Below are 17059 nucleotides of genomic sequence, written 5' to 3' on the forward strand. Positions count from 1 at the left end.
AGTTTGAATTCTCTTCACTAAATATGCTTTACCTTTCAGTCATGGAGGCTTTATAATGTGAAGGTTAATCCCATTATACATTGCCAAAAGAATAGCCCAAGAGTTGGTGATGGGTAGTGTTGACTAGCTGCCCTCCCTTTAGTCTTACACTGATAAATTATGGATGGCTAGTGGAGAGTAGCTTTGTGCAAAATTCAAAAACATATTTGCTTCATACATTGTTGGATATACAAGACTGTTTAGTGTAGGTATTATTAATTTATTTATTTTATGAGTTAATGACTGTTTAGTTTTTTATAACAGGAGAGTTAAAAGTTAATAATTTTAAAGGCAATAGTTATGACAAGTTTGGTTAGGTAACTTGGCTACATTGTTGTCAAGGCTTAACTAATATTGTTGATATCACAATATTCAAACCTTCAGTATTTTTCTTATTACCTTAACTTAGTATTGTTAAATCATGTCTCACAGATAAGAGAAAATTCCAGAGGCCTCACTGAAAAACATATAAGTAGTGGCAATTGAAAGAAGCCAAGTTAAGTGATGTGAAGTAAAGTAGAAACAGAGAAAAGTTAGAAAACATGAAGTTAGCTGGCGTGTGAGAGATTGACCTTAAAAGTTGATATTTTAAAGTGAGTTTCACATATAAAAGGAAAATAATTTGTCTTGTCAAAGGGTGTTCTAAAGTAAATGAACTTGTCTGTGTGGATTTTGATGAAAAGGAGACAAATATTTAAAGTTTGAGATACAACTGTGGTAACCCAAAAGGTAATGTAAGTGAATTTATCCCAGATTGTACAGTAAGAAACAGAATTGAGAAAAATAATTCATCTTGTCAATTGGATTCTAAAGTAATTGAAACAGGCTGTGTGGACTTTTGACAAGAAAAGAGAAATATTTAGTTTTAGATACAACTGTGATATCCTATAGTGTAAAGAATATTTTGTACATACATTTGACTTGTTTTGAATATATTATTTTAAAAAAAAGTGGATTGTGTGCAGTCCGATTATTGTTCGAATTTATCGCCAACAAGTCACAGACACCTACTGTAGAAGAATCCTCAGCTCCAACCAACATACATAAAACCCTGACAAAAAAATTACAAGCTGTTATATTTTATTACAGTATCAGATCAAATACTGAAACAATGCTTGTCACAGTATCAGCTAATAAAGGAGAATATTTCCTTCTAAATTATATAATCAAAGTAGAAAGAATCTGTATCATATAACAAAACACAGCACAAAATAACAAATTATCATCTTCAAATGTAAATACTTTTCAAATAAACAAGTTAAAGGCTGAAAGATGATGATGTAGTTGTTTCAACATATTCTTCTCCTGAAAGATACAACAAAAAAATGATAAACTTTAACAACACACAATATTCACTCTTTTAAAATACCTTGTAAAATGACTTTAAAATAAGACTGTTTTTGTTAAAGTACATTACTTCTACTATCATGAGTGAGAAGCAATGAGTAATTTTCAAAGTTTGATATTAACTCCATCCCTATATTTAGGCTTGTAGCTTTCCTGTGGCCAATTTTAAAATGTGAAACTAAGTTATCTATTAAAAAGTTTATATTCTAAAAAACGAATAATTTCAAAACTTGCTTTTGGAAATTCTCATTTCAATAACAAATCATTTTTAAAACACAAATCAAAATTTAAAGTGACTAGCAATGGCTCAAACACACCAAAAATGAGAATAATCCATTTTAAAGAAGAAGTCTTGTATAGTAGAAGAGTGTATATAGAAGAAGAGTGTATAGTATTTCAACTATATTTTGTTGTTTGATGCTGCTATCAACAAGGCCTTAATTTTGCTTATTACCAGAGTTATGTTATGTTACTGCTAAATGTCATTCTCTTCCAGCTAAGGCATTCGAGAAATAAGCTATGAATTATTGGTGAAACCATACAGAATGTTCTCTGTAAACGGCTTTCAGATAGGTATCTAAATCACTGCTCCACAGGAACTTCCAGTCTGTGTTCTGGTCTTATAAAAACAAACTCCCTGCATAAGAGTAAGTTTTAGTTTCTCCAAATATTTAATGACAAAATTAAACAGTGGCTAAAGATTATGGTCCAGCATGAACAGCAAGTAGGCAGTTGATGTAAAAAAAGAAAAGAAGAAAAAAAAGAGCATAAATTCTAACTGTAATTGTAAACAGGTGAAATTAAAAAACAGATTAGCATGACATCTACTGTTCCTTCACACTGAAACGATCCAAGCTCAAGACATAAAATCATATCACAGATGCCTTCAAAAACAATTCCATACTGTCTGAGTGGTGAACTTCACAAGAAATCCTTACATATCAAAGGGATTTAGGAAATTAAGAAATCACCTTTCTATTATGTAACAAAGGTAAAAGTGAAGAAACACAGTTTATTACAAAGGACTATACTTACTTTAGAGTGCCTGAAGAAGAGTCACTGTTATTCCACTACTCTGGTAATCAGATATTTTTATAAATAATATCATTCAATGGAGACAAAAATACTTAGTTTACCTGATAGCCAGATTTCAGAACTTGATAATGTAAGCTTCTATTATATTTTTCTTTGTATTACTAATCTGATTAGTATAATCCAAATTTAACATTATTTGTACAACAATTATTGTACTTCAAGATTTTTAGTTTAGTTTTGGTCTTATTTTGTGTTTAAAGAAATACAGTACTTTATTTTATAAAAAGTTATTTTTATTTTTGTCAATAGAAATTACTGTTTTATTTCTGTTCAACAAAATAAATGTTAAGTGTTTTTTACGTGATACAATAACAATTACATTCATGATTTTTAACATTTGTAACAATGCATTTGCTGATTATTGTGTGTCATTCAAAGTTGCTGGAAGACAGTCACCAAATTCTGAAGTATGGTAATTTATGATTTGTTTCATTTCACAACACTAATTTTGGTTTCAATATTTCAGATCCCTCATTTTGAAAAATTGTGGAGAAAAGTAGTGGTTTGTATCAATACACTTACAAGCCAGAATTTTTGAAGTTTGGCTTCACTGAGCTCAAGGAACAATTGGGCTTTTCTTGCACGCAGTGTGTGAAGTGCTTAGAAGTCTTAGTGAACTCGTCTTTGAAAGAAGACAAACTAAGGCAGCATTTGACTTCAGTGTACCCAAATCTGGTTAACAAACCACTGAGCATTTGGAGAGATAAAGAGGATGGTGTCGAACGAATTAGGCTTGATGCAGCCTCAAAGTCTTCTATATTTTCTTTGTAGAAAACCATAGTGGCCTCTTTTGAAAAGATCGTGATGCAAGAAGCCTCACAACACTGGAGAAGAACTTGTGAAGCCAGCCGCCATTGCAATGGCAAGGACTGTTTGTAGAGAGGAAGTGGTGAAAAAAAACTCAAAATGATACCACTTTTCAACAACAGTATCAAATGATGAATTGGTCTCATCTCTGTGGATATTTTGGTTCAAGATCTAACAACCCTGAAAAAAGCAGGGAAGTTTTCCCTCCACATAGATGAATCTGTCGATACTGGAGATACTCCTCAGCTCTTGGTTTTCGTATGATACAAGGGAGAAAAAGACTTCATTGAAGAATTCCTCTTCTGCAATTCACTATCAACCACGACAAGGGGCGAAGACATCTTCAAACTTGTTGACAGTTTCTTCAAGAATCGTGACCTCGAGTAGACAAATTGATTGGCTGTCTGCACTGATGGAACTCCATCCATGATGAGAAAACTAGTAGGATTAAGGAGATCAATCCCAGTGTTGTCATGATTCACTGCATCAAGAAAACCTAGCAACCAGAGAAATGCAGCCAGAGCTCCACTTAGTTCTTAAGGATGCCATGAAAATCGTGAACTTTATGGAGGCCTGAACTTAAGGGTGTTTTGAAAGATGTGTGAGAAAATGGGATCTGAGCACCCATACATGTTCTTTCACTTTGAAGTCTGCTGGCTATCTCGAGGAAAGATCCTTGCAAAAGTTTTTGAAATGAGAACTGAAAATGAAATATATCTTCATCAGAAGATGCATATCTTGGCTGGCTGCTTCAAGGACTGGGGAAATTGGCCTATTTGAGATATACAAGACATACAAGGTTGCAACCAAACCATGATTGATACTGATGAAAAACTTTCATCCTTCAAGAAAAAACTTAGTCTTTAGATAAAAAAATGGCCAAGGAAAAGACTGCAGCAGCATTATCAGAGTTAAACAGGTTACTGGATAGACTCTCCTGAAATATCATTGACCAACCTGGAAAATATTTTTCAGGGACATTCAAAAAAACCTTCCAGTCGAGATGAATCAATATATGCCAGAAAATGTCGAGCTTCAAAAGCACAGCTGGATCAGAAATTCATTTGATTTGTATGTCACAGAATTGGAGATGACATCCTTGGGTTTCAAGAAGAACTGACTTATGTCCAGGAAAATCAAGTTCAACGAGAAAAATTTGTTCAGCTTCTGTATTCAAGTTTCTGGTGTTAAAACCGAAGAAATTGCTGATTCAAAGTACTTTTTATATGTTTGAAATATATATGTTTGCCTGTAACAATTTTCTTTCTTTGTCATGAATTGAACCTGCTAACAAAATTTAAAAAAACTCAAAATATTAATCTATTTATAACTACAAGTAACTTTGTCTTTCTGGCATGTTTGACAAAATGTATCCAGTGTATGCATCATTTTTCGTTGCCCAACAGTTACTCTCTAATGGCAGCAGAGAAGTGAGATGGCAGCCAGTCAGCTTTTTAAAGCTATTCATTTTGAGAGACCCAAATACTTAACTTGGCCATTCCACTGTGTCATAGTGTTAGTAACTGTCTACTCTTTTATTTCTACATAGATTTACTATTTAGTAGTATTTGTTTGCAGGTTGATATTATGGCAATTTGTAATTGATTCAAAAGCAAAAGTACTAATAAAGAATAGTAACACTCAGTACCTTTCTGTCGAGTTAGAGAATGGAACAAAACATCATTTTCCAGGTAATACTTTAATGCAGAAAAAGAAGCAAGTCCAAAACAATTAGTTCTGCACTGTTATGTATAAAAATTTTATTTCAAAGAACTCGCACTTACCATCTCTCTATAAGACTCGTCTTTTACCTGTTGGAGTTCTTGTTGATATTTTAAGGTAGCTTTTTTCTACAAATAGATAATGATGAAAAAGTAGTTAGAGTATACAATTATAAATTCTATTACATACGTCATATACTTTCATAGTTCTTCAGAATCCAGTTTGTGTATTTGTTTTAGAGCAAAGCTACATTGGGCTATCTGCTGTGTCCACTGAGAGAATTGAACCTCATTTTTTTTGCACTGTAAGTCCATGAACTTACAGAATCCCTTCATAAAAATACAACTTAATATGAAAGAAACATAGTGATGCACTGGAATATTTCAAAACGTTACTCCGTCTTATTCACAATAAATTTTTATGTAAATTCAGTATATTTTCTGATTAAAAAAAACACACACATGGCTATGTTTTACTCTTAAACGATTTCCAAATTTAACCCTGTAAACAAAAACATTTTCAGAATAAAATTAATGGATTGGTTAAAAAAATCAGTAATATTTAACCTGTTTTGAGAAGTTTCATACATATTCTACCTGAATGTCTTGAAGCTTCTTTTCTAGCTTATTCTCTGCTAGTCTGAGTAACTGCACTGTCTCTTCCAACTTAGCCAGTCTAAGAAACAAAACACTGAAACAATACTCAGAAAAATATTCATTGGATGCAAAAACCAGATTTTACCAGGAGAATAATTAAGAATCTATCATAAATAAAACTAATATCAATATTACCATTTAGTCAACTTACAGCATAACACCACGTAATGCAAGAATCAGAAGACAACTTTGTGTTTTAGAATTTTAAAAAACATTTCTCTTAGAGCATAAAACATCTTATGTAGCAGAGACAATGCACATGAGGAATTTATGTATAATTTGGTATAAAGAACTTAAATAAAAGGGGGGGTTGGAACCACACCTCAGAGCTATGAATAAAAACTGTTACTGATAGCTCCTTAAGGAAAATTGCAAATAATCCCATAAGTGTGACAGTAAATTCTTCAGGTATTCATATGGTAAATGTAAATCAGACTTTATTCTACACTAGAAATTAAAACTGTTAAATTACTTTCACAAACAAACATCATTTCTGATGAGTAATTGCCCACTAATAAAATTTAAAAGCTAAAGATTTAGCTTAGAAATTCTTATATACCAACGTATTTAGTGATTTATATTGCATATGTTAAGGAATAACCGATTTACACTTGTACCGGCATTTGCCACTAAATGAAATGTTTACACAAAAGATCAGAATTGCCATTGTAAGTAATTCTTGTAAAAATTAATTTCCAATCAGAGCAAGATGTGTACTTAGAATGAACCTAAAAATCAACGTGGCAATCAGCATAGCTAATTAAATATATATGTTTTTTATATTTCTACTCATGAGGATTGGGATGTATGGTACAAGAGTAGTTTCTTCAACAGTTTTACAGCTTTTGTTCGATAATGTATAAAATTAATCAGAAGAATTTAAAATAAATTAAAAGTAATAAATTTTATTTCAAGTATTATAACAATATGTGGAAACCTAACTTCTAAATAACATTTACTTTCTTTAGCTTAATGATCTATATGAATAACTAAAGAAACTTTGGAAATTAGCACAAATTTATAGATATTATCTGAAATAATGTGAATGTGTGATATCTTTTTTACAAATAACAGTATTATTATTATTATCTTATAAAATAAAATAGTTCTTGAAAACAAGATAAATAAAAACATTATTTTAAAACTTTCACAACTTTGTCAATATAAGAAAAGGGATTTGGAACCATAAAAACCATTAAGACAGCAAACAATCACCAACATAAATATATTAGACATCAGAAAATACATCTTAATTTGACAAACATCAAATAAGCACAAGTTACACAAATTTTACCATCTGAACTACTTCCTTATCTATGTTTTGTTGACCAGGCTATAAATGTAAAAGGTAAATAAAGCTCACTCTATAGGTTCAGTCACAGTTAATAAAAGATATTAAGCCAAACTGTACCATAAAGACTAGCTAAACAACAATAAATCAGGTTTTAACAGTAGGCTTAAATACACTTATGGTCATATACGTACAAACATCAGTTTGAAGAATAAACATATTTTCTATTTTTTACAAAAAAACAATAATACTCAAATCAGCATAATGTTATAGGCTAAAATAAAGAGAAAATATAACTAGATTCATAGAAGGGACTACTGAAAACAAGAAACAATTATCTCAAATTGTCCCCCATAAGAGGTGGAAAATGAAACATCCTGCAAACTGAATTATCGAGAAGAGGGGCAGATATGGTCTTGACTGTAGGAACAGACCTGAACCTAGTATTATGAGGAGGATCCAATTTTGGCTAGTCTAGCTCCCACAAATATCAGTACAACTGGGATTAAACCTCCAGAGAGTAGAAGAATGGAGGGTTCCCAGCTTTGCCCTCTTCTCAATATAGTAGAATGATATGTAATGTTATGATGTGTGTTCTACACCCATGAGGAAGCCTTCATAGTCCAGCAGCTGGGAAGTGGAAAGGACCTCCAAACTCTACTTGAAGAAGGGAGGGGAGAAAATGAGACATAGCTCGAAGAACAGCTGAGAGCTCCAAAATGTTGACAGGAAGCCTGGATTTGGCCAACTCCCTAAAATCTCTTGATTATCAAGATATGTATCCCAACCCATATGAGTAGCATAAGTAAAAAGATGCTGGTCGGATGATGAGGTGAAAGAGAAACTCCAGTCATAGTACTGTCTCTGTCAAACTACCAAACAAGATGGTCCAAAGGGAAGAAGGAAAAACAACCAGTTGATCCAAGAAATTAAAGCTGAAGTTCCAACGATCACGGAATTTCCACTGGTGGCAATGCATATGAGCATGACCAAGGGGTATAAGAGCTGCCAAGGAATCCCACATTCCCAAAAGAGAATGAGAGGATAGGGCCATGATGACCAACAGCTCTACATTCCAAATATGCAGTGCAAAAGACTGGGCCTAAATGAGGTTGGAATTGAAGAAAAGTCCCAAGTGAACTAGATACTGTGTAAGGGAAAGGATGGACTTCTCCACTTTCATGAACCAACCCACACAAGCTGCCTCCTCCAGGAACAAACAGATGTGGTTGGCCAGTCATTCATATAATGATGTGATCAAAGTCCCAACAAATATAGATGGCAAGCAAAGGTCTTGTCTACCCAACAAAAGATAGGAGCTGTGGAGGAGGAAGGTTTCGATAAATGATTAAAAAGGGAAGTATGCAACCTGACCACATCAACAAAAGACTCCAAAGAGTCAGGATGGCCCCCCCAAAATGGTGTCACCCATAAGTCCATGAGGGAAGATGAGAGATGAACCCCAACAAGTCCCAAAAACAAAGCAGTCAGGTAGTAGGGTAAAGGCTGATGAAGAGAGCCTCATCAAAGTAAACTACAGAAGGAATCAGAGATCCTGCAAAAAATCGTCAAGAGGATGACAAAAAGCCTTGGAAATAAGGTGCAAAGACGATTCAGAATCTTCAGGATTAAAACCCCTGAGGGATCACTGCAGATCTAATTGTTGGGAATCAAAAAAGGATTTGAAGTGCTAAAGTGTTTTGGTCAGAAACTCTTAAGGGGGTCGAGGCAAACCTAACTGTGATAAAAACCACCGTACATGAACCTCAATGTCAGGAGAAAGAGGAAATAATCCATGTTAGAGATCTCACACAAAAGGGAAGGAAATGCATCATAGAAAACAGGAGAAACATTCACAATGTGGCGAACATGTGTAATTAATTGAAGGAAAGGAGTAGAAGATTGTACTTCCTCCAAAGGTGCAGGATGTGGCCATATGGCAAAAGAAAGAGCAGGAAAAAGGCTGTCTAAATCATCCATGTCCTGGTCAATATTATTGAAAACTGAAAGCAAGCTGACTGAAACACATCTGACTCGTATTGTGCCAGTTGAGAAAGTGAGATTAATGTAAAATAGTACAGAGGGAACCAGGTACTCTATGAGTGTGTGTCATGCTCCTATTGGTGGAGGATTATCACATGCTCTATGCATACTAAATGAGCAGCTTGAACTTATGGGATATAAAGACAAGTGCATCAAGTGAGAAAATTTCTTTTTAATGTGTTTTGGGGCAGTGGAAGATCGAGAAACGCTGTTGTGTGAGAAGATGTATGTATCGTGTCAGAAAAACAAACCTTATCAAAATAAAGTAGACAGTTAAATTCCTATTTTCTTTAGTATGCAGATTTTACCACAATACATCCTATAGTAGGCAATTAGACTTCTGATGTACCAAGAACATGAACATCAACAAATGTATGAAAGCAAAAGTAGTCAATTGTTTCACATCTATCAAAATAATAATATTTTGTTTTTATACTGTTTTTTTTCATAAAAAAAGAATACAAAAGGCACAGAGCAAAGTTTTTGTTTTTTGTTATGAATCATTCAAGTCAATATTGCATTAAATAACAATCCAAGTTCACAAGCACTCATATTAATAACATTAAGTATGTCAAAAAACATACTTGTGGACAACTTTTAGTCTGTTATTCTTAGATTCTTTCAGATATGTCAGCAAGTCACTGTTAACTTGGAAGGTTGCATGGTCTTCATCTATTATTTCTGCTATGACTTCAGATACTTGTTTCCTATATTCTGCCAGTTGATTACTGGAAGAAAATGATACCAATATAGTTAGAAACAGGTTAAAGAGAAGATTTTAACTTTGCTAAGTAAAATAATTAATTCATCCTCAATCTTTTTTATATATACCTCTCATATAAAACTTAAAGAACAGAAAATATCCATTGTGTCTCTTATGTCTGATATCAGAATAGGCAAGTATATTCTATTAATTCAATTTATGTCCTAAAAAAATTTCGTCTTTTTCCTTTTGACTAACAAGAATTGAAGATTTTTTACTTAAGAGCCAAGGAAACTTAAGAAATGTGACAATTAAGTTACAATATTTAATATAATAAGACCATAAAAAGAAATACAAGAAGAATCTCACAAATTAAACTAGTTAGTCATGAAAAGTAACACAGTTTAGCAATCTTCCTCATGCATCCAGCAGAGAGAATTTGCATGTTGCTAGCCTAGAGGCAACTCTCACCTAATTTCATATTAATTTATATGAAAAACCTTTCACTAATAGGAAGGTGACACACCTCCATGCACAATAACTCCTGCTATGCACTTGTGAAACTTTTGATAAGGTAAGGAAAAGAAGGTGCTCCAAATGAGAGAAGGTTGAGTGGGAAGAGATAAGTATCTATCAGAAATCCATTTTCAGATTAGGAAAATGTTAACTTCCAAAATACTCCATGCACAGTTTAGCTAAAATCCAACACTGAAGTGGTGGAGGCAAAGATAGATATTTTTAACAAAATGAGCATCCTTCAGAAAGCCCTCAAAGGAAGACCATGGGGTGTGACACCTGATGGCAGGGGCTCCATAGGAACATAACTGTGGGAGACAACATTTTGTCTCGTCCTGAGAAAAGGCAAAGAAGCTATATGTGTCACAGGGACAGGCAGAATGTGAACATGACTGTTTGAGCTGTCACACAATCAATATACATAGTGTGGTTAAGCTTCAGGAAGAAGGCACTGTAGTAATCTAGTATTGGTCCATATGTAAGTTGTGCACACCTCAACTCTACCGAACAGGCACAGACTGTAGGAGGACGGCACAAATGGAATGAGTGTTGTATATGAATGGTGACCTGCATTACACTGACAATGTCACTGCCATCCCACTGCTCACTGTATTGGTACTCCTTTCTATCATTCCAGCGATCGAGTCCAACCAGTGAGAGTCCTTCATGATCAACATCCCAGTTCATTTTGGACAGTGCAATAGATGACTACGAAACCCTAATTTTAAAAGCCAGCAAGCACAAGCCAAACAAGAAGGCAGAACACTTCCCTATTACTGGCATTTTCCATGATGGTCCATAGAATAGGTACATTCTGGATTAGAAAAAGAGTAAAGGTAGTATATATATATATATATATATATACACACACACAAACACAGAGGCTTGCTGAACACCTGATTTCACAATGGGCACATTTACATGTAAAGCCAGGATGGATAGGTATGAGCACTTTCCTTTATCCTGGCTCAATGTGGATTTTGGATAAGTATATCCTGGGAGGGAACACCAGCCAACAGGTGGGATTCGATGTAATGAAAAGAGGGCCCGGAAAAAAAAAAATATTATACATTTTTCTCAAAGATGGTGGGAAGATTGATGAATGTCAATCTGTGAAAGTCGAAAACCATCAGGAGATAAAACAGCCAAAAGATGTAGAGGAGGAGACAAATATGTGGATAGTATCAACATTCCCACCTGGAAGAGCCAGTGAAGAATAGATGTACGTGACAAATCAAATGTGAAGAAATGTGAGATAGTTAGGGAGAATTCATATCCTGAGACAAAGATACTAAACGGAGGAGGTGACTGGTCCATCCAATAAAGGTAGAAATAGAAAGGTCCACGTAAAGGCACACCAAATAGCCCAACAGGACACAGGAGTCGAACTGGGTTCCAACAGCCCAATAGGGAAAGGGTGAGGAAGGAAAGATCAATCTAGAGAGGGGAGTAGAGAAGTGCAATGTAAGAGGGTGCAAGCAGCATCTATGGGATAGACATTTGAACAATGGTAATCACAGGCAAGAAGAAAGAGAAAAAAGTCAGGAGAGTAAGATAGTAGAAAACTGCGAATCAATCCAAAATGAAGAGAGTTGGGTGGGAATTAGCAAACACAACAAATTAGTAAAAAAAAAAAAATGAACATAAAACGAAAGCCCCAAGCCATGAATATAACATATAAAGGCCCTCACAATACCAATGAATACAAAAGGGAAAAACAAGAGAAGAGAAATTGGGAAAAAGATGAACAAAACTTTAAAAACAATTGGAGGATGGGTCGAGGGTAATGTGTAGGAAGGAGTTCGATACATCAACCATGGCCAACTGTAAACCAGGAGAAAAGGACCATAGATGGAATTGGAGAGAGGTGAAAAGGAAATTAGAAGAGAGAGCCAGATAAAGAAACAAATGAAAGAAGAAGGAAGAAGTACAGTAAAAAGCAGGAACAAAGTACAGAAAGTACAGCAGAAGAAGTGGAACATGCCAAACAGAGAAGGGAAATGAACATTTACAGAAGCCCAACTGAAGCATAAGGAAGTGCCCGAGACAAAAAGTAGAACGAGTAAAGGGAATACAAGGGTTAGAAAGATAAAGTGGAAAACAAGAAAATGAGGAACCAGAAAGAGAAATAGAAGGTAAGGGGCGAGATCCTCAAACTAACCAAACAGATACAAATGACAGGAAATCGAGAAATGGAAGAGAAAAAAAGTTTACAAATCAAGATAGAAAGAGCCAAAACATAAGGAAATGAGTCATTCAGACATGAGAAAGGATCAAATAGAGAGAAAAAACAGTAAAAAAAGCCAAAGAGCAAGTAAGGAGAGAAAATAAGGTATAATCCAAGAAACAAGGATCAGGGAGTAAGAAAAGAGAAATAATAAAGAATACAGAAAAAAGATAAGGAACATACCTGAGAATCCAATCCAGAGAGAGAATGAAAAGTTATGGTTGTTTCACGAGTGGTAAGGTACTACCTAAAGCAAATCAGGTAAGGGTTGTAGTCCAATAGACCATTTCAGCCTGAAGAGAAAAAATTTCAGCCAATGGTATGGGAGTAGGAGGCCCATTAAGCATGTGGTAAACCACAATACATCAAATGACCTTCAAAGTTAATGAACCTCCAAAAGCCATAGGGAACAAGTAGAAATCACTGTCAGTCGAGAATTCACAAAAAATAAAGGAAGTTTTGGAAACAATGCAAACCTCAATAAATTGATCTCAGACAAAAAACTTAAACAAGTCTGATCAATACAATGCCAAGGAAAAGAAATGAAGTTTCACAAGTGCAAGTTCATAGGGAAGTTATTGTAAAATGGAGGTGTGTCACCCTCCTATTAGTGGAGAGCTTTTGTCACGTGATGACATCATCATGCAATAGTAAAATTCACGTGAAATTAGGTGGGAGTTGCCTCAAGGTTAGTGGCATGCAAGTCTCTCTGGCAGATGCATGAAAAAATAGCTAACCTGTGTAAGGAAGTAAGTTATCATCTCAGAAGAAATCATTTACATGACAATTATTTGAGTCTATGTCATTACAAGTAATGTCAAATAGAGCTTTAAAAATATTGTCTTTAAATTAAGTAATTTTAGTAATTTTTAAAAACTTATAAGACTTGAATTGGTTAAAGTTAGGTCTAACCTTAAGAAGGTAAAACAAAAGAAATGTTGGAAGTCATTAAAAAAAAGACAAGAAAGTTCTGGGATGTAAAGTTGGTTAAGAAATTGATTATGAACCCAAAAAGTATCAGTGCTAAAATTGGGCAATCAGATACTTATGTGCATAAATTCAATCGATCTGTATTTCATTTACATTATATTAAACTGTGATTAAAGAATCTTCTGTACTGCTTTTTTTCTACATTTAAGATAATTTTTATCTTTAAATAGTACAGTATTGAATGAATGCTGCTGAACATAAATGTGAGAAAAATATATATATACAACACTATCAACTGTGTAAAGTTTTTAAACATATATCAAATCAACTGGGAAGGTTTATTACAAGAATATTGATTCTACACGAAATTAATACAGTGATTCCAAGCATGTTATAAAGAAGACTATATGATGAATCTATCATTTTTCCATATAAAGTAAAAACAAAAAGACAACATACCTGAATGTAGAAATACATCTTTGGATAGTATTTACATACTTCTTTGACAGGGCTTTCACTTGTTCTTCAAGTTTTTTGGTTACTACTTCTGACTGAAATATGATGAAAGGAAAATTGTTTTATCACTCACTTGTTCAAATGATAGTTCACTGTGTTTAAAAGCCTTCCACAAACCAAATAATAAACTAGCCAAAGTGAAATAACCAGTAAATACTTAATATAACAGTGTGTGTTATTAACAAGTTATGATGAACCTCTCCATTTTAAAACAAATTCAACAAGATTAATTAATGGATTCTTATACCTTTTTATTATAACGATATATAATACAATATAAGCTACAAAAGTTTGAATGATTATCACAACTGGAGAAAATTTACTGTCATAGTAACACTGGTGAATGTTAAGTAAACTAAGCACACACATATATATTAAACATATGTTATAATTGTTATGAAAGAAGAACTAAAGATTTTGCATCATACTAACTTCAAATGATCTCACTTTTTTATTTAACAAGATTGTACATAATCTTTAAGCAAAATGCATTGTAACTGTTAGTATGTGTGTCATATTAGCTAATAATTTACAGCAAGTATGAAACTTACTTGCTGTAAGGGTGAACATAATGTTTTTTTTATGTGCTACTTATTATTATACATCAATTCTCACCCTGACATCAGGAAACATATTTTTCCTCCAGTAGTTAATCACTGGGCTGTCAACTGCCTGCTGTTTCTTTCCATACGTGAAGTTCAACACGCTGGGAGGTATCAGTTCTTCAACCCAGTGGGTGTTGGCTCTCCCTATTCTTTGTTTCAGTGGACTAACGTCTGTCTCAGAAAATGATGGTTTTGTTCCTGTTATGTTGGTATCAAAATCTTTAACTTGCTGTCTCTTCTGACCTTGAAAATAGGAAGACTTAGGACTTGGTAATGTTTTCTGGTTTCGAATAGAGGGGGATTGAAGAAGTGAATAGGTTTCTTGGCCTTCAATAGAGAGGTATTTAGGAGATGGCATAATTTTCAGGGATGAGAATGAGAAGGATGTTGGACTCAAAGGTTTCAGTTCTTGTAAACATGGAGAAAGGGATTGAGGACGACACAAAACAGAGCTCAAGCAGTCATCTTTTAGTCCTGGAGAGTTTCTGGCTATTTCTATATATATATAATTAACATTTTTAATACATTTAGTCAATGATTCATGAAGATTCAGTGTTAGAAGCAAAGAAAAGGAAGGTGCATTAAATTAAATAAGTTACTTTTTTTAATCTCTAAAGAAAATAATAAAACTAATAAGCCTATAATTTGTGATTTGCATCATAAATTGTAAGACTACTGTTTTCTAGTAAATGAACAAATTAAAAGGAATATGGGGAACAAACACCCACAGTTTATGTAAGTTTTATCAAAAAATTTTAGGCCTATTGATTTCTAATGATTTGCCAATTTTAAGCATCTAAAGTGTAATTTTTAAAATAATAAAACTGGTGATTTTTAAAACTATTGGATGTTACATTTACCTGGAGTAAAGAGCCTCTTTCTGGACCTCTCCACTAGTGATAGTTCAGGTTCATTTTCTAAAAATCCGTACTTCCTCTTCAGTACTGATTCTCGAGGACGAATGACAGACGAAGGTCCTATAATAACCAGATTAATCTTAATAAAGAATCTTTGGTTCAATGAATTGGAAATAGAGTAACATATAAAAGAAAACTAGTTTCTTTTTGTCAAAATGTATTGATAGTCACAAAACCAATCACATCAAGAGTTAAAAAACATTTTTGCTGAAGTAGTAAGAAGAAAGGGAAAGTTGAGGAACCTAACCAAGTAAAGCATGGAAGATCATGAAATATGTGATGAAAATGACATTTAAATGTTTGTGTAACCTGAAGCACCTAATCTAGTAATACAGATACTCATTGCAAACCGAGTTGTTATTTACCTTTAAGCATGTTATAAACATGATTCATTATTCATGGGTTTCACTATATACATCATTACTTACTAGATTTTAGTGATCCATAGAAATAAATACTTTACACAAAAACTGCATAACCTAAAATAACATGAATAACTTTTCTCTAGTATTAAACAATGGAATGACTTGGTGTTCTATATCTGTAGGAGCTTCTGGAAGTAGACTTAGTGAAGTGAAAGTTAACATTTACCTAACTTACAAAACATATTTCCAATAATATTTGCATCTGCTGTACTTATAGCTATTACTTGACCCTCAGGGTTTTCTCCTTTGCCCATCTAAGCATTGGTCTGATTTTTTCTCACTTGCTCCAGTCTTTTATGCTCCACTCAATTGCCCTTGGCGATATTTGTCTTGTGACACTCTCCGTTTATGTCAATGCACCATCTATCCTGGTACTGTATACAAACACCTCATTCAGATAATTTTATCACTTTTTTGTGATTGATACCATCCTAGTCTCTAACACTGGGACTTAGAGGGGAGGAAGGTGAATGTCAGTGAATGCAAGTATTATTGGAAATACCTTTTCAATTTAGGAAAATGTTAACTTTAAAAACATACTTACCTCTGATGACACTTAAATCTAGAATCCCATAATAAGAAGGTGGAGGGGTCAGTGAGGGTATTGTTACGTCTCCGTTTGTCAATTGAAACTTTAACGACACACGTCTTTACTTAATAAAACTGGTTTATTCTTTCCAAATATAACTTTACCGATACACTCAACTTCAACAATCGCGCTAAACAAACGCTGTAACAACGAACGTCTACAATACTTCTGACTGCAGTTCAATTATTCACTATCTACACACACATTACATTATTGCCGTCACGTCTTGACCGTCTTATATATATAAAAGAATACCGAAGTCCAGTAACCTCACGAGGATTCACGAAGCTTCGAGAATATGACGTGTTACTAGCGTCACATGACCTCGATGAAGCAACAGTATTATCCATACAAAAAGCATCTGCATAGATCATGGGTGTGTCAAGATAAGATTGGTACCACAGAGGGAGAATCACACTACACCCTGAACAGTTATGTTCTTCATCTTGATCATAGTTCCTGTATCAAGGGTGGAATTGTATATTAGTGGTCATCCCTATAGGCTGGCCCCAACCACGACCCCGAGGTTCCACCACTCTGGGTTGGAATTAAGGGGTCTTGGTCCTTATATCCCCCTTTGGTGGCAATGGAAATTGGACCACAGCATTATATATATATATATATATATATA

The 17059-nt window shown here is 34.0% G+C and overlaps 1 protein-coding gene across 1 annotated transcript in view; it reads right to left on the reverse strand.

The window, feature by feature from the left end:
• Positions 1-1115: 1115 nt before the first annotated feature.
• The window catches only part of LOC111087755 (synaptonemal complex protein 2-like), a 128285-nt gene continuing 112341 nt past the window's right edge, over positions 1116-17059 (reverse strand). The window contains exons 30-36 of the mRNA XM_022395526.1: positions 15358-15474; positions 14508-14992; positions 13836-13927; positions 9585-9728; positions 5607-5685; positions 5073-5138; positions 1116-1344 (exon numbers count right to left, since the gene is read on the reverse strand). Of these exons, the coding sequence (XP_022251234.1) occupies positions 1285-1344; positions 5073-5138; positions 5607-5685; positions 9585-9728; positions 13836-13927; positions 14508-14992; positions 15358-15474 (1043 nt within the window). The 3' untranslated portion in view covers positions 1116-1284. The remainder of the gene's footprint in view (positions 1345-5072; positions 5139-5606; positions 5686-9584; positions 9729-13835; positions 13928-14507; positions 14993-15357; positions 15475-17059) is intronic.

The sequence above is a fragment of the Limulus polyphemus genome, unplaced genomic scaffold (genome assembly GCF_000517525.1).
Source record: "Limulus polyphemus unplaced genomic scaffold, Limulus_polyphemus-2.1.2 Scaffold2586, whole genome shotgun sequence".
Taxonomy (NCBI): Eukaryota; Metazoa; Arthropoda; class Merostomata; order Xiphosura; family Limulidae; genus Limulus; species Limulus polyphemus.